This window comes from Cervus elaphus, chromosome 9, assembly GCF_910594005.1.
Source record: "Cervus elaphus chromosome 9, mCerEla1.1, whole genome shotgun sequence".
In the NCBI taxonomy this organism is placed as follows: domain Eukaryota; kingdom Metazoa; phylum Chordata; class Mammalia; order Artiodactyla; family Cervidae; genus Cervus; species Cervus elaphus.
In genome coordinates this window covers 106,980,780-106,993,577 of record NC_057823.1, presented here as the reverse complement: position 1 = coordinate 106,993,577, position 12,798 = coordinate 106,980,780, and the positions used below count along the sequence as shown (strand labels likewise).

The 12,798-nt window shown below is 47.6% G+C and overlaps 2 protein-coding genes across 7 annotated transcripts in view; both read right to left on the bottom strand.

The window, feature by feature from the left end:
• The window catches only part of FER (FER tyrosine kinase), a 453,310-nt gene that overhangs the window by 28,689 nt on the left and 411,823 nt on the right, over nucleotides 1–12,798 (bottom strand). Inside the window, exon 16 of one of the 6 annotated variants that reach the window (XM_043913754.1) lies at nucleotides 11,205–11,806. The exons of the other annotated variants lie outside the window; for them this stretch is intronic. Coding sequence (XP_043769689.1) covers nucleotides 11,743–11,806 — 64 coding nt within the window. The 3' untranslated portion in view covers nucleotides 11,205–11,742. Of the gene's footprint in view, nucleotides 1–11,204; nucleotides 11,807–12,798 lie in introns of those variants that run through there. 6 annotated transcript variants of the gene reach the window in all.
• Nucleotides 844–7,152, bottom strand: LOC122699176 (pyridoxal phosphate homeostasis protein-like). Its single transcript, XM_043910780.1, has 5 exons — nucleotides 7,115–7,152; nucleotides 6,917–7,026; nucleotides 3,405–3,490; nucleotides 2,759–2,875; nucleotides 844–1,849 (listed from the first exon to the last, which is right to left on the bottom strand). Exons 1-5 carry the CDS (start codon nucleotides 7,150–7,152, stop codon nucleotides 974–976), a joined length of 1,227 nt encoding a protein of 408 aa, XP_043766715.1. The 3' UTR covers nucleotides 844–973.

Here is a 12,798-nt window from a genome sequence, read left to right as displayed (position 1 = left end):
ACCTAGAAAACAAAGGATGACCCAGACTATAGCTGTCTGTTGTAACTGCCTGAGAATTGTGCTTTCTGGGTTTTGAAGAGCTAGCTACTCTATTAACAATCTAGAGTTGCAAATTCCTGTCTTATAAATACGGTCGGGAGGGGAAGCTATAAATGCTCCTAAAAAGTACTCCCAGGAATAGGACCCTCAAAGCCAAGTCTTGTTGAAACTGAGAGCCTGAACTGGCTTTGGGGGAAATCTTTAATTTCTGGGGAGCTACTGGAGATCCACTGGTGTTTGATATGAAATCATCACAGCAAGGACCCTGGTGGCAGAAAAATCGTATCATTCGATTCTCATCACCACAGGGCCTCAGGGAAAAGCTCACAGTCCTGTCTCTGGAGGGGACGGTAGGAAGGCCCGAGGCCCACTCATGGTAGTCGCCCTGTAATTTTCAGGGTCACAGGGTGGTTGATGGATGACACAACTCGCATCGGCCACAATATGGGCGTGGGGGATTAACTCGAGCTGGGTCCTGAAGTTACCCAAAGTTGCCATCTGGAGTGGAGACTGGTGTTAACTGGGTGGGATGGAAACGGGGGTGGGACAGAGACCATGCTGCTCCGGCGTGGCAGAGGTGACTGCTCTGTGGGGTTTGTACGGAGTTGGCAACAGGGATTTTCTATCCAAGTGGATGACGAGTGGGAATCCCTCTGACTGTGGCGATCACAGGCAACACCTGGGGACGCATTCCTGGGCAGAGTTCAAGCCTGAACTCAACTCCTGGCCCTGACCTAGGCATCTGATCTGCAGAAACGTCTGGATTCCTCAAATCCAGTCCAAACACTACCTAAGACACTTCCCATCCACACACATCGCCCTGGGCATGCTCTCGTCAGGTCCCCAGGAGGGTGTGGAGATGCAGTGACTCGGGGCCGTGGAAGGTGGAGGCCCAGGTGAGCACACAGTGAGTTTTCCTGGATCCGCCTTCGGGTCAGTGTGCCTGGGCCACTTCCTCCGGGGCCTTCAGCTCTGCTGCAGGCTTGTCCGGGGCTGCTTTCTTGGAGTAATCTCGCTCTCCAAAAATGGTGCTTCCGATGCGGACGTTTGTAGATCCCACTTCAATCACGTGCTGCAAGTCCACGGACATGCCCATGCTCAGCTCCACCTGGTCAGGAGGGACGCCCAGCTTCCTGCACAGCTCCTCCCGGAGGGACAGCAACACCTGGGAGCCCGGGTTCGGTCCTTGACTAAGATCGTGCCCAAAGCTCCTGATGGTCATCAGCCCCACGAACTCCAGGCTGGGGCACTTGGCGTTGATGTGTTCCACCAGGGCCGCCGACTCTGCAGGGGAAAGGCCGTGTTTGCTCTCCTCTCCGCTGGTGTTTATCTGGACCATAACCTTTAACCTTTCGGGGGAACCTTTTTTCTGCCACGCACTGTTTACTTTGTCGGCCAGCTTCACAGAATCGACCGTCTCCAACATGGAGAGGTTGGGGACAGCCATCAATTTGTTGACATTTTGTTTCTGTAGATGGCCAATGAAGTGCCATTTGATCTCAGGACACGAAGACAGAATTTGAGGATTTGATGCTTTTTCAAGCAGTTCCTGAACATAGTTCTCCCCGAAAGTGCGTTGCCCATGACTGTAGGCCTCTATCACCACGTCTGCAGGTTTGGTTTTGCTGACCGCTACTAGCCGGGGTTGGATGGCTGGGAGATCCCGCGGCCGCCGCGCCACCGCCTGCTGCACGCACTCGTTCACTGCTCGCAGAGCGAGGCCGATCCCCCAAAAGTTGATTACTTTTAAGAAAGGAAGTGACACTCCACTCTCCTGTCTCAAAAGTGGAGGGAAAAAAAATGGAAAAACCTATTTTCAGAAGAAGCCGAATGTCAGCAAATGGTTTGAAATGACACACGAGTGTCCTGATGGAAGCAAAGTGGGATGGCCTGGTTTTTGTTAGAAAGTTTGGCACACAACAGAGACAGACCTCTCCACAGACTGAGGCCACCGCGAGAGGGAGGCGGGGTGGTATGGCGTGTTCTTGGCCCCAGAGTGGGCCCCGGGGACCACGTCACGGCCGCCACTACTGAGCCGACAGAGATGGGACCAGAGAGGAGGCAAAAGAGAAGTGACCAGCCTCACCCTTCTGCAGATCCCATGGCGCTTCTTTCCATCTCTAAATCACCTTCTCTTCCTTTGAACAGAATCCACATGAAGGTGAAGACCTCGCTGCATGCCTCATTTTCGGGCGCACCTGTGACTTCACTCCCGGTTTTCCACCCACAGCCTTGCTCCTCGACCTCCCTCCCCCTCGCAGCTTCCTGCACCATACTCCCACCTCTGCCTGGTGAGCCGTGTGCCCCACCACTAATGGGGCTCTTGGTTCTAAAAGAAGAGGCCCCAAAGGAAGCCCCAGCTGCAAAACTGTGGACGCTAGGCCCATTATTAAACTGTGCTTTTTCTGTTCCTTTGAAAAACCGCTGAGTGCCACGCATTCTGGAGGCGGGCAGGAAGGCGCCGCTCCCGTGCGTGCAGACACGTGAGAGGGACAGGTGACGTGTGTCTCTGCTGAGGCCTGCCCGGTGAGAGCCACGGGGCTCCCGACAGCCCTGGCCTGCTGCCCGCGGGACACAGTCCTCAGGATCTGAGGCGCTTCAGTTGCTTAAAGCCTCTGCAAAAATGCAAACATGCTACCTGTGGGGAGGGAGGCACATGAGACTTTTTAATCACATTTTGGCATAAATTACTCCAGAAGATAATTGGCAGACGTCATACAGAATCTGTGTGGACAGAGGGGCCTGGCAGGTACAGTTCACGGGGGCGCAGAGTCGGACAGGCCTGAGCGCCCGGCGGCACGGCACACAGGCCCTCAGGGATGATGGCGCAGACCCGCTGGACAGTGGGGAGAGAGCAGGCACAGGCTGAGCACCCAGAGCAGGCTGCGGAGAGCCGGCCCGGGCGCGGCGGGCTCCAGGGGCGGGCAGGGTGTGCGGGGAACATCAGCCCACCGCTGCTGAGCCGCTCAGTCGTGTCCCACGCTGTGCGCCCCCCTGGACTGCAGCCCGCCAAGCTCCTTGGTCCACGGGATTCTCCAGCAGGTGCGCTGGAACGGGTGGCCAGGCCCTCCTCCAGGGGACCTTCCCCACCCCCATCGGGGATGGAACCTGCGTGCATCTCTGCCGTCTCCTGCCCTGGCAGGCGGGCTCTTCACATGTGCCACCGGGGAGAGCAGGCGCAGCTTCTGAAAGAGCTGTCCAGTGCTCGCTCTGGGGAGTGCCTTCTAAACCACGCGTCCTTCTCGCAACAGCAGAGCAGGGTCAGCCCTGGAGGCTGAGCGGCCTCCGCCTGAGTCTGCGTGCGCTGGAGAAACGCGGCCCTGGGCTGTCCGTGGAGAGACAGAGGCTCTGGTGACCCCCCTAACGAGGCCGCGGCTGGTGAGCCGGGCCCTGAACCTGCTCCCTGAGAGCTGGCTGCAGGAGTGCCGCTCACGGAGGCCCCGGAAGCCACCTGCGTTCACCAAAATGGATGTGGGGGGCGCACATACACGGCTTACTCTGGCTCTTTCATCTCCTTTCTGTCAGCAACTTCCCTGTAAGAGAATTCTAGCTGGATACGCGCAAGTATGGACTCGGCACATTCTTTCGTCTAGCTTATAGACAATTCCTAGATAGTTAACTAAAGAAAGGGAATTCATACCACTCATAGGGATACTGAAAAAAATCCAGAACCACAAATACATAGTGATAACACCTGCTTTAGTCCTCAATTTACCCGAAAAACCCAAGGGGAACTTCCTTTGTCTTTAAGTACTGTGACTAATCTGGATGGTTTATAGCTATGAACCTCTGTCTGTATAGTCAAAACTAAGCATCTCTTATTCACCACTTTCTACTATCACTTGAGGGCCACATGATGATGTTAGATACCAAATCTCTAGTTCAGTTCAGTTCAGTCGCTCAGTCGTGTCCGACTCTTTGCGACCCCATGAACTGCATCATGCCAGGCCTCCCTGTCCATCACCGACTCCTGGAGTCCACCCAAACCCATGTCCATTGAGTCGGTGATGCCATCCATCCACTCATCCTCTGTCGTCCCCTTCTCCTCCTGCCCTCAATCTTTCCCAGCATCAGGGTCTTTTCCAGTGAGTCAGCTCTTCATACCAGGTGGCCGAAGTACTGAAGTTTCAGCTTGAACATCAGTCCTTCCAGTGAACACCCAGGACTGATCTCCTTTAGGATGGACTGGTTGGATCTCCAACCAGTCCAAGGGACTCTCAAGAGTCTACTCCAACACCACAGTTCAAAAGCATCAATTCTTCGGCGCTCAGCTTTCTTCACAGTTCAACTCTCACATCCATACGTGACCACTGGAAAAACCATAGCCTTGACTAGACGGACCTTTGTTGACAAAGTAATGTCTCTGCTTTTTAATATGCTGTCTAGGTTGGTCATAACTTTCCTTCCAAGGAGTAAGCATCTTTTAATTTCATGGCTGCAGTCACCATCTGCAGTGATTTTGGAGCCCAGAAAAATAAAGTCAGCCACTGTTTCCACTGTTTCCCCATCTATTTGACATGAAGAGACTACTACAAATTATAAATCAATACTGATCTAAAAGTGAACCTATTAATAAAAAAGAGTCTGGTCAAGAAGAACTGGGGCACTGTGGGTAGTGGGAAAGACAAATTAAAAATATTGATGGAAAGTAAATACTGAAAATCTCTTTAGTTCACAGAAACATACCAAATCCCCATGGGGAATTCAACAACAAAACAGAGCTGTCCTAAGCATCCACAGTAAAGGCCAAGAGATACCTGCCCTCCACACACAGCCTCAGTACTAACGCGAAGAGCCTCTGCTGCTAAAAGACTTCTGGATGGGAGATTTTAAAAACATCCACCCACTCCTGTTCTGAGAGTAGGAGAAATAAGCTACTTGCTTGAGTGACTAATGATAAAACCTACAATGCTACACTTGGATACAGCTAATTCCTCTGAGCAACAGATAGAAAAAAGTGACAGAATCACTCTTTACTGAATAGTCGTCAAGATAATAGCAACCATTTGTTGGATGTTTTATATTTGTCAGGTACTGTTTTAAATCTTTTTCAAACAATTCATTTTCTGTCAATACTCAGCTTCATGAGTACTGATCTGAACATGAAACACATTTCAGATTTTTCCAGGAGCAACAGTGAGAACACCTCCTCTGCTGGGGGTTCTGGACCTGGTGTTGGAGACCTGGGTTATCACCAGGGTTTTTCCTTAACAAGCCATGTAAACGAGTACCTCACACATTTTCCTGGGCCTTGGGAATGAGCACCAGTTCTTGACTTTCTTGAACATTAAGGTCTTCCACATAATATGTAACAATTTTATGACTCATTTGTTCCACATTTACCCCGATGTGAGAGTTGTATTTTCACAATGGCTGACAGAGAAAATGCAATATAATAAAAAAGCTCCTAAGGATTCAAAAATGTATTGAAACAAATTTGTATTCCATTAATCACAATAGTAAAATAATACTGCATATGGATATATACAAATCTACTATTCTGTCTCAAACAAAGCTGGATGCGCACTTGGACACTTGCAGTAGCCTGGAGGAGCCAGTGGTCCATGGCCCACCGCTTGGCAGCCAGCGTATGGCCCTTTCCACTCTAACATTCTGTAAGCTCTGGTTAAAGGCACTGACCCCCTGTCACCGGCTGCATGAACTAGCCACACAGGGATGCTCGACGGTCCTGGTGAAGGGTTTCCTACCTTCCCACCACAAGTGTGAATGCCAGCACTAATGAATGGAAGTAAAGCTGGGGGGCTAGTTACAAGTTACAAGCTTGAATCAAGAAAACATACTTCCTGACCCGCTAAGAATAAGAGTGACCACTTATTTTGCACCTAGTATGTGACAGGCATGATACAAGGAGCTTAACCTATTATCCCTAACTGCTATCTAAATGCAGGTATCTCTATCTTAAATGTAGGCATCACCAGGACTTCCTAGTGGCTCAGGTGGTAAAGAATCCACCTGCAATGCGGGAGACCTGGGTTCGATCCCTGGGTCGGGAAGCTCCCCTGCAGGAGGGCATGGCAACCCGCTCTAGTGTTCTTGCCTGGAGAAGCCCATGGACAGAGGAGCCTGGTGGGCTGCAGCTCCACGGGGTTGCAGAATCAGACACGACTGACACTACGGTACCGATAAGGAAACTGAGGCACAGAGATTAAATAACTTGCTCATGGAGACACAGTGGACAAGTAGCTGAGTGTGGGATCTGTCTTGCTCCAAAGCCTGTGTGCTTGCAGCATTCTACAATGCTGAGTATCCTTTTGGTTCCTTTGAATGACTGTTTTTATCTTGACAAAACTCAAGCTCCGCAGTCCCTGAGTAGACAGATTTCTGCCATCTTGTTCCTGAGACTTGATGAAACAGAGCCCCTGCTCAGTGCTTAGGCTCAGAATATCGACTGCAGTGAGACGACAACATATGTGTTATCTTTGCTATTCTATTTTCCTGTCCTGTGTAAAGGCACATGACAATTACAAAGGCACAGAACGAGTCCTCCCAAACCATTTGTTACTGTTTACACTTTCACTGTGTGACACGCGCACTCACACTGGCACCTAAACTCAGACACGAAAGGCAGGGAAAGAAGGAGAGCAACTGGTATCTGTGAGGCACAAGGTGCGGTCAAGACCATTTGAAGTGTCACGGTCTGCAAAACGTCCAGGTGCCAATGAGCTCACACACGCTAATCGCGGTGGAATGATCCTCGACGCAGACACCGAACCACCCGCAGAGGGATACCGAACCACCCGCAGAGGGACACCGAACCACCCGCAGAGGGACACCGAACCACCCGCAGAGGGACACCGAACCACCCGCAGAGGGTCGCCGCTTTGCAGGACTATCTTCTCCGCGCAGGGAAGCCCACGGGCTTTGGGCGTGGCCGAGACAGTCCATATGGGCCGCGTCCCCCAGTGCCCTGTCCCCACTTCCTGCACGCAGACACGGCGGTCGGGCAGACGGCACGGCTGCCCCGGCCTGGAGAAGCGTGGGAGCCGCTCAGGCCACCCTCTCAGTCGAGCAGAAGACGGCCGCCCCCGGCGCAGGAACACGGAGCGTGTCTGACCACAGCCCGAGCGGGTGCGGAGGCGGGTGAGAGCGCATCCCGTTCGCTGTGGCACCAGCCCCGGTAACGGAAAACCCTTTTCAGTATTCGTAGGAGTTCGAGAGAAGTAATGACTTCCTTTGATGTGTCTCAACAATTCTTTCCTTGCCTCCCATTTACATTCCTTTCAAATGCCGTTTTCATTATTCCCATTTCAATGTCTAATGTTGTTTTCTAGGTTTATGAAGTGACATCCCAGGTGACGTTTATTATAAACTTTCCTTCAGTCCTCTGATTGCTTTCAGTATATGAAATCCAAATAAGGAGAGCCAAACTCATGAATAAGGTCTATTTTATAATAATTCATTTTTATCTTGAAACAAAGATCTGAAATTCAATTTCTTTTCTGTCTCTCTGTATTTTCTTTTCATAGTCAGGAGGGCTTGCTTTATCTTAGCTCATTTTTAATTCTGTATTATGTTTGATAAGACTTCATTTTTATGGTATTATATTAAGACTGGTTTCATATATGTAACTATTTTTCTCGTATACTTCTACAAGGTAAAAGGTTTTTAAATATTCACCAAATGGCCTCCTATGATTAGTTATTCGTTCCATGATTCTTTGCGGTAATCCACACAAAATCTGCATTTAGCATTCATGAAGGATTACTTGTCTAAGCAAATATTAGCTTTGCATACACATGTGTCCTTTTGGTCTCTTAATGAAATCTCCATTTACCAACTTGCACACCGAAGTTATATAAAACAGTGTCTGAAAGACTCAAAGTGGACAAAATAATAATCTGTATACGTGTAAAGCCTATCATGCCTAAAGGACTCCACATGTTTTTACAAATTTCAGTCCTCTCCAGACTATGAGAGGAAAGCGTGACAGCTGCTTTGACGACATTCAGGACAGTGCCCAGAAGCGGGTAAATCAGGGCGGCTCCTGCTGAGGCCTGGTGAGATTACACGTGACAGTCACCTATGGGGAAACTTAACCAGGACGAGGGATTTGTAAATTCCACGAGATACCAAACTGTTCTTTTAGCGCCATCAGTCGAGTCTTGGCTGACATTAGGTAATAGGTGAGCCTTTTAGATTATTTAAAGTATTTCTAAAGCAAAGGAATTAGAGGCTGCATTTGCAAACAGACTGCCTTATTAAGATCTTGCTACTTTGGCACAAATGTTCACTAATCTGACAGTAAATGCATGCCACAATACATATCTTAAGACTATGACGCCCAACCTTTGTGATAACAATGATGATACAGAAAATAAATAATATATGGTTATTTGATCTGGGAACTGATTAAGGAAACACTACTGAGTCTCTATACACAGATGAGTTTCTAGGTTCTAACAACCCAGTATTTTATAGTTACTGTTTGATACATACAAAAACTTCTTCTGCTCTATATCAAAAAGACATACTTCTATTTTACTTTGTACTTTTAAAACTACTATTCCATTACTCTTAGAATCTAGCTATAGTTCAGTTCAGTCACTTAGTCGTGTCCGACTCTTTGCGACCCCACGGACCACAGCACGCCAGGCCTCCCTGTCCATCACCAACTCCCGGAGTTTACTCAAACTCATGTCTGTTGAGTCAGTGATGCCATCCAGCCATCTCATTCTGTCGCCCCCTTCTCCTCTCACTCTCAATCTTTCCCAGCATGAGGGTCTTTTCAAATGAGTCAGTTCTTCGCATCAGGTGGCCAAAGTATTGAGTTTCAGCTTCAACATCAGTCCTTCCAATGAACACCCAGGACTGATCTCCTTTAGGATGGACTGGTTGGATCTCCTTGCAGTCCAAGGGACTCTCAAGAGTGTTCTTCAACACCACAGTTCAAGAGCATCAATTTTTCAGCGCTCAGCTTTCTTTATAGTCCAACTCTCACATCCATACATGACTACTGGAAAAACCACAGCTTTGACTAGACGGACCTTTGTTGGCAAAGTAATGTCTCTGCTTTTTAATATGCTGTCTAGGTTGGTCATAACTATTCTTGCAAAGAGCAAGTGTCTTTTAATTTCATGGCTGCAGTAACCACTATTCCATTAATCTCAGAATCTATCTATAAAATGTACACAAAAAAGAGTATCCACCCATGAACTGTATGTACCTATCAACCAATCAGCTCATCAATGGTTCAACTTCTCTTTATTAAGGCATTAATAGGTACCGGGTCTTCTGCTGTGTGCTGCAGGTAAAGATAACCCAATTCCTTCTCTAAGGAAACTCAATATTACAAGAAATAGCTATGCAAGTCCACACATTACAGTATTGGAGGTGACAAGTCTGAAAATTAGAGGAGTGGGCTCTCGGATGTGGTATGAAATCACAGCCCTAATATTTTGTTCTTCTCCATCCCTTGTATCCAGGCTAACGCGTGCCTGGGATGAGCAGAACATGCAGAAGTAGTAGTATGAAGTGCTGAAGTGTGAGCCTTAAGAGGCTTTGCAGCATCCACTCTAGTCTTCCCAGAACACTCCTGACCCTGTGGAAAAAGGCCTGGGAAGACGCCATCTGAAGAGAGGGGCACAGCCTCCAGTGGGCAAGGAGGCCCCAGCCGTGTGAGTGAGGCTGTGTTAACCCCCCAGTCTCAAACTGTTAGGTGTCTGAGGCCACATGAGAGACCCCAGGGGAGAAATGCAGAAAACCATTCGGCTGAGCCAGCCCAGACTACTGACCCGAACTGGTGAAACAAAAATAAGTAAGAAATGCTGTTTTAAGTCACTCTGTTGGGGATGGTATTGGATGTAGCATTAGACAATGGGGACAGCAGATTTATTAAGCATTTACTAGCACTGAGCATGAGGAGACCTCGACAGCAAGGGACGAGGGGAGGGCAGGAGATGGAGAACAACGCTCGCTGTTTAGGGAAGGCGTACGGCTGCTCCCTGCGGCTCCTCACCCGCACCTCACGGAGCACCGCAGGCACCTTCTTACTGGGGCGGCCGTTCCTCCGGGCTTGGCTCCTGATCCTCCGCTTTGAGCTGTTTTCTCATCTAGCTTTTTACAGGCCACAGAGCTTTCACGGGCTGAATTTTTCCCTTTCAAGCTTCTTTTGCACTTATGACTGCCAGGCTATTTGACGAGAGTCTCCTCCAGACAAGGCTGCTCTGTGTACAGAAAATGACACTTCCAGAGGGCTCCACCTGGTCCCATCTCTTTACGACCAGTTGCTTCCAACTGGGTATAACAGAAGAAAAATAAAGTATCTGGCACATGGAAGCTAGTTCACTGAGAGACACACTTCCCTGAGACACTTTGAGGGAGTTCTGCTCTCAGACTAGAAAAAATCACAATGAGTGATACAGATCATGATGCCCCTGAGTCATCAATAAAGGTGAGTAACTATGGGGAAAACTTGGTATCAGAAAGTAGGAAAATGTGATAGGCAGTTTCTCACTATTTCCACGAAAGATTTAAAATTGACAAGGAGAAGGCCAAGTGATAAAATAAATTGATTTGCTTCCCTCAAAAAGTATGTAATTTGCCCTTCCTATTTGCCAGGCACTCTTCTAGGCAAACAGTGACAAGACACACAAATTTATGTCCTTATGAAACTTAGGTTCCTTTGGTGCAAACTAGATAAATGATGCATTATCAAATAGGACACATCTAAAAGAATTACTCAAGGACATACTTGACATAATGTAAAAAAGGGATCCATAAAAGAGGAAGATGCGGTGTGCAAACAACAGCAGGAGCAAGGACATGAGTGATACAATCATGTCGACATAACTGTTGATCCACCCTGTTAAAAAGAGTCCTAGACCTCTTCAACATGCTAAGTGGAAGGGAGGAGGTGGGGGTGGCTAAGACGATCGGTGCTGAAGGCACGGCCAGCTGCCACAAGATGAGCCAAGGACTACGGTGTAAAACGCTCAGCAGTAGGAAGTGCACGTGAAGTGAAGTGAGAGCCGCTCAGTCGTGTCCCACTCTCTATGACCTCACGGACTACACAGTCTATGAAATTCTCCAGGCCAGGATCCTGGAGTGGGCAGCCTTTCCCCTCTCCAGGGGATCTTCCCAACCCAGGGATCGAACCCAGGCCTCCCGCACTGCAGGCGGATTCTTTACCAGCTGAGCCACAGGCAGTTGTGGCAACACTGCCACCAGAAAGCAGAAAAAGAGCAGCAATAGAATAAAAAGAACTGTATTTCTAAGAAAGTAGAATTCACCAAAATGACATATTACTGATCCTAAACGGGAAATGCATCAAAGAGTGAAAACAACAAGAAACCCAGATGCATTATGAGCAAAGGTACAAAACAAAAGCAGCACAATTCAACGTGAACGTAGACCTGGCTCAGAAGGGAGCAATGTCTAAAGCCTGCGGCGGGCGAAATGTCAGCGGGATCAGCAGAGAGGAAGGCAGACGGGATCCGAAGCAATGATCAGACAGGGGCAGGCCAGCGGACCTGCTTTCCAAGCAAATGGCCGCTGAAACACCGGTGAAGGAAATGGAGGCCACCTCTGAGTATTTTAATAATTCTCTCACTAATGGAAGAGGGGGCATTCAGATTCAGCCCTTGCGGAAACAATCAGAGTAATTATGGAATCCCGCACTGCACCGGCGTGTGGTCTGACTGTTGACCAGGAGTGATGTCATTCTGTAGAGAAGCTGCGTCTGCTTCACTCTCCTGCTGACTGAAGCCGGCTCTTCAGGGTCTCTGGGGGCGCCTTATCGGGATCAAGTCTGTCTCAGAGAAAGAACAGGCAAACCTTCACAAGTCCTTTACAGCTGGAATCTCAGAACCAATTATCGCAATTATTGTCAAAGCTATAATAAATAGCTTAGGTTTTCTGCAGTTTAGTTCTTTTGGTGACTGATTCTATTAATATAATAACAGGCAAATCTCAACTATTATGTGGACAGTTTTATTTTCTTAATGTTTCTATAATCCATTACATTAGCTGTAAAATAGACACGTAAATTTCATTAAATTGCCATGTGCTAAACAATAAAGTTATTATCTAAAATCATACCAGGCAACCAAACTATTCTATAAAGGTTTTATTATCCATGTTCTTGATTATATTTATGTCAGATTATCAAAGAATATACTAAGTGGCAGCTATGTTTTCAAAAGAATATTTTCTTTAAAACTGAATTTTATATACTAAAAATAATTTTGTTCTTTTTTCTGATGGTAGTGGAAGAGTAGATGCTTATTTTTATACCAATATCCCAAAATTTCTTTCTGCAAAATTTGCCATAGCAAAGTTCTCTACAGCAATAACAAAAGTAATTCCTCTCATGCTTAACTAATAATGGCTCAGGAAGGTGATTCAAAGATCAAGTCTTCCTGGTCCAAAGGACATGCGGCATAAAGATAAAGGCCACACTCAAAGAAAGGACGTTACTTACTAAAAACTCAGAAGTATCTGTGTGATTTAATAAAGTGCCGGTGGTGTACAAGAGAGTGCCAGTCAGTGGTAAACATTTTAGGTGACTGTGTTATTAAGAAAAATGAGACAAGACTGGAGAAAGTGGGTCCAAATTATTTAACAGATGAAATGGCAGAATTTCTGTGCATAGGGATCTTTAGGCTGTTAGTATAAAGGGAGATGATACGGTTTGTTATTTGGGAATGTTAAAGGGAATGCAGCAAGCATTTCCTGGCACCAAATATGTGGCAAGTACTATGCAGTGTTAGAAAAAACAGGTTCTGTCCTCAAGGAGCTTAG

Excerpts from the sequence above, each read along its gene's own strand:
- LOC122699176 (XM_043910780.1), bottom strand. The coding sequence starts at position 7,152 with ATGCGCTCTCACCCGCCTCCGCACCCGCTCGGGCTGTG. Across the intron at positions 7,027-7,114 it reads CCGCACCCGCTCGGGCTGTG|GCCGGGGCAGCCGTGCCGTC; the intron begins GTCAGACACGCT and ends ACGCTTCTCCAG. Across the intron at positions 3,491-6,916 it reads CTCGGCCACGCCCAAAGCCC|GTGGCTTCCGGGGCCTCCGT; the intron begins GTGGGCTTCCCT and ends TGGTGAACGCAG.